The 3,276-nt window shown below is 44.7% G+C and overlaps 1 protein-coding gene across 1 annotated transcript; it reads right to left on the reverse strand.

The window, feature by feature from the left end:
• Nucleotides 1-555: 555 nt before the first annotated feature.
• LOC124687293 (chaperone protein dnaJ 10-like) lies at nt 556-2,995 on the reverse strand. The gene is made up of 10 exons (XM_047221084.1): nt 2,909-2,995; nt 2,762-2,821; nt 2,577-2,659; nt 2,310-2,466; nt 2,013-2,142; nt 1,762-1,920; nt 1,493-1,674; nt 1,255-1,335; nt 1,020-1,145; nt 556-933 (listed from the first exon to the last, which is right to left on the reverse strand). Exons 1-10 carry the CDS (start codon nt 2,993-2,995, stop codon nt 859-861), a joined length of 1,140 nt encoding a protein of 379 aa, XP_047077040.1. The 3' UTR covers nt 556-858.
• Nucleotides 2,996-3,276: the final 281 nt, after the last annotated feature.

Below are 3,276 nucleotides of genomic sequence, written 5' to 3' on the forward strand. Positions count from 1 at the left end.
GTTTGCGCACACCTACTGGAAACTCGAAGAAGGACAGAAGGAACATCAGCATGCTTGTGAGTACATACTTTGTAAGCATTGAGTCACCCCCCAGAGGAGAGATTCATGCCTTTTCAGCAACTAAATTTCTTTTCCATCCAATCTACCAATCGCAGCTCCGTGATTTCGAACCATCACAGCTAAAGAGCTGAATACATTATTTTTCTGTTGCCTTAGCCTCTCCAGAAGCATGAAGTTTACTTCTGTGAAAATATTTTTAGGCCGGATAACTATTCGAGCGCACATAATAACAACTTATAGTTGGAATCACTGTCCAGTTCATGCTCCCAAAAATGCAGTGTATCATCTTTTTTTCAAAAGGGGAAGGGGATCCTGGCCTCTGTATCGAGTGATGCACAAAACCTTTTTTATTCATAAATGGATAAGCCTCCATAATTGAAGTCATAAATCCATGCATATGCGATACAGTGTGAGGATAACAGGATCAAACACTGTTGTTCTGTTTATGTCAGAAACTTCCCATGCCAATTCGGAATAACAAAATTAAATTCCACCTGGACTTCTTTGTAATTTTCTTTAGAAACGCCAAAACTGGACAATTACAGAAAGCACGGCACAAACGATATGATCTAGTTCAAAAAATAAAAATAAGAAACTACTGTTCGTGGGATGTTAAAGGAGGTAATCTAAAGTTTGGATTGTCGATCTGATCACCGGTGCTGAAGCAGCATATACATGTATGCCCCTGCAGATAATTGAAGGATCATGGTGCACGTTCAAAGCTGATCTGAAGCATATATCTCGCATTAACTCAGGGAGCTTTGAAATGGATTTGCAGTATCTATGCTTCTCAATCACTCATTTACGGGGCTCGAAGTCATCGTCAACATCATATGCTGGGTTGCATAAACATCTAAATAGCCTGCCAATTCCCTGTAACGCAACATTTCTGAATTTATCTTACTGAAAATCTGAATGTGTAATGCATACATGTATTTTTCTAGTGATTGAAAAATTGCCTGAGTAATTGCAGGAGTGCGATATGTCACTGTTCTTGATACGTCCTCGTCTGAACTTTCATCTGAGCTGCTGTCATCATCGAGAATGGTTGGCTTTGATGGCCCTGGTAATGCCTCCTTTTCCCTCTATTCACATTCCAGGTAATCAAAGATTTTACTTATGGTATGTAATCATATTGGTTTACTAACACATGCAGCACAGAAGTTGTCCAAAAGAAAATGTCAAATAGTGTACCTGAAATACTTTTCCTAGGATTTTTAAGGCAATTGCACGGGTCTTGAGATCCTCTTTCTTGACATTATTTTCATTCAGCACCTGAGTAGAAGTCAAAAACTTGTCAGGTCAGTTTGATATATGAATCACTTCAACAACTTAACATGAGAGAGAAGACAAAGTATCTGTTCGAAGTACGCTAGAAGTATTTGTCTACCACTGTAATAAATTTACAAGATATCTCAGTAAAGACAAATACCATTTCGCAGACATGTAAGAGGGTCACTTCAATATCCACAACGTTCAGCTTCCAAATTGAACTCATCATCAGGTCCTTGTTCATCCTCATCTGCAAGTCGACGTCCTTCTCGGTAGCAGCGCCGCCATCCTTAGCACTCTGCCGGCATGCCTCCTCTTGCAACTGCAGCAACTGCAGGGCTCCTGCATTGTTCTTTTTGCCCCCAAATCAGTCAGCAATTTAACGGTCACAACCACGACAATAACAGCCCGCTTTGCGAAAGTTTTCACCTTTCGCTGCTGTGATCTGTGACTTCCAGAGGTGGCCCTTGTTCCTCACCCACTCTGTCAGGAATGGAACTCCAAGGTACATAGCCTTCTTGCCTAGCTCCTTGGCAGCCTGTCGAGAGTAAACGTACCCGATGGTGCGAAGAATGTCTAGTGCAGATGCTGTCAGTGGCATTTCACTAGATTCAGATGAAAATCTTTCACAGAACAGATTGATAACAATAACTATAGTTTGTAGGGATCATGAAACTGACAAGTGCTGGAGAGCCTCTTTGCCTCAGATTCGGCACGTTGAGCGAATCCTTCGGTGTCACCCCGAACATATTGCGAGAGGAACTCCTTGAGGAATCTAGCTAGCTTCTCTTCTCGTTCCCTTTGCACACCCTTCATCACACAAAATAGATCAGGGTTAGAAAGTTGGAAATGCTACTACCAGCTACTCTACCACAACATTCTTCAGACAGTTACAACAACCAAAACTTCTCTGGAAGAAAGGAAAAAAATAAGATTGGTGTGGAGCAATAATGTATCCATAAAAAATGCGTGCCCACCTTCAGTCTATCCTGGAGCTTCTCGGGATTGTCATTGTCGCCACTGGCCATCTCTGAGGAAGCCATTGTTGCCATTGCAAGATGTCCAACGTAGTTCTCGAACAGCTCACTCCCGAACAGAAGGGTGAACAGCACAGCACCATCCAGAATGTTGTCCCTGAAAATTACAAAACGAAAATTGTTTCAGTTGTCAGTGTGAAGCTTGAATTGCTGCTGGCGAGCTGAGCTTCTCTCTATCATCTGGGATCAACTCGGTCAGGCACCTACTTGGATATGCTTGTCTTGCCATACCCATCGTAGGCCTTCCTCTGCAAAGGGTCACTCAGGACCTGGTAGGCCTCTCCAAGAGCCTACATACAAGAGACCACCACGGGAAACTCAGCTGAATACGCGCTGAATGAAAACCATCATATAAGTACATGTTATTGATTGGTTTCAATCGTTGAAAGAACCTGAAACTTCTCAGCCGCTTGCGGATCATTGGGGTTCTTGTCAGGATGCACCTGTCTCGCCTGAAGAACAGAAGTGAAATCTGCAGATCAGCGAAATAATCAAGCTGAAACCGAGAAGGTAGGTGGTCAAGGAAGGCTTGGACAGACCTTGACGTAGTAGGCCTTGCGGATCTCATCGTCGGAGGCTGTGGGGCAGACACCGAGAGCGTCGTAGTACTCTGTCTCCTTCGACATGGCAACCGCCGCCGCCGCAGCTCCTTAGCCGACAACAGTACCTGGTCCTGGTCCGCCGTCCGGTGGCCTCTGGAAACGGAGCAAGACAGCACGAGAGCATGGAAGGGAGTGGAAAGAAACACGAAGTGGTGGTCTGGTGGAGGAAGAAGGGTAGATGAAAGAAAAGGCGGGTCATCATTCATGGCGCAAGGAGGTGGGGAGCCCCCACAGGCCACAGGGCCATCTTTCCAGTGACGCACAGCGCGGCGAGGCAGAGGGGAGCATTAAACAAAGTGCCGAGC

Source organism: Lolium rigidum, chromosome 2, assembly GCF_022539505.1.
Source record: "Lolium rigidum isolate FL_2022 chromosome 2, APGP_CSIRO_Lrig_0.1, whole genome shotgun sequence".
NCBI classification, from domain to species: Eukaryota; Viridiplantae; Streptophyta; class Magnoliopsida; order Poales; family Poaceae; genus Lolium; species Lolium rigidum.

Bases quoted from the DNA above. Each gene is read 5' to 3' on its own strand.
- LOC124687293 (XM_047221084.1), bottom strand. From the start codon at position 2,995: ATGTCGAAGGAGACAGAGTACTACGACGCTCTCGGTGTCTGCCCCACA. The intron at 1,921-2,012 runs GTCAGTTTCATG...TGCCACTGACAG, and splicing joins AAAGAGGCTCTCCAGCACTT to CATCTGCACTAGACATTCTT. The intron at 1,146-1,254 runs GTACACTATTTG...GAATGTGAATAG, and splicing joins TCCTAGGAAAAGTATTTCAG to AGGGAAAAGGAGGCATTACC.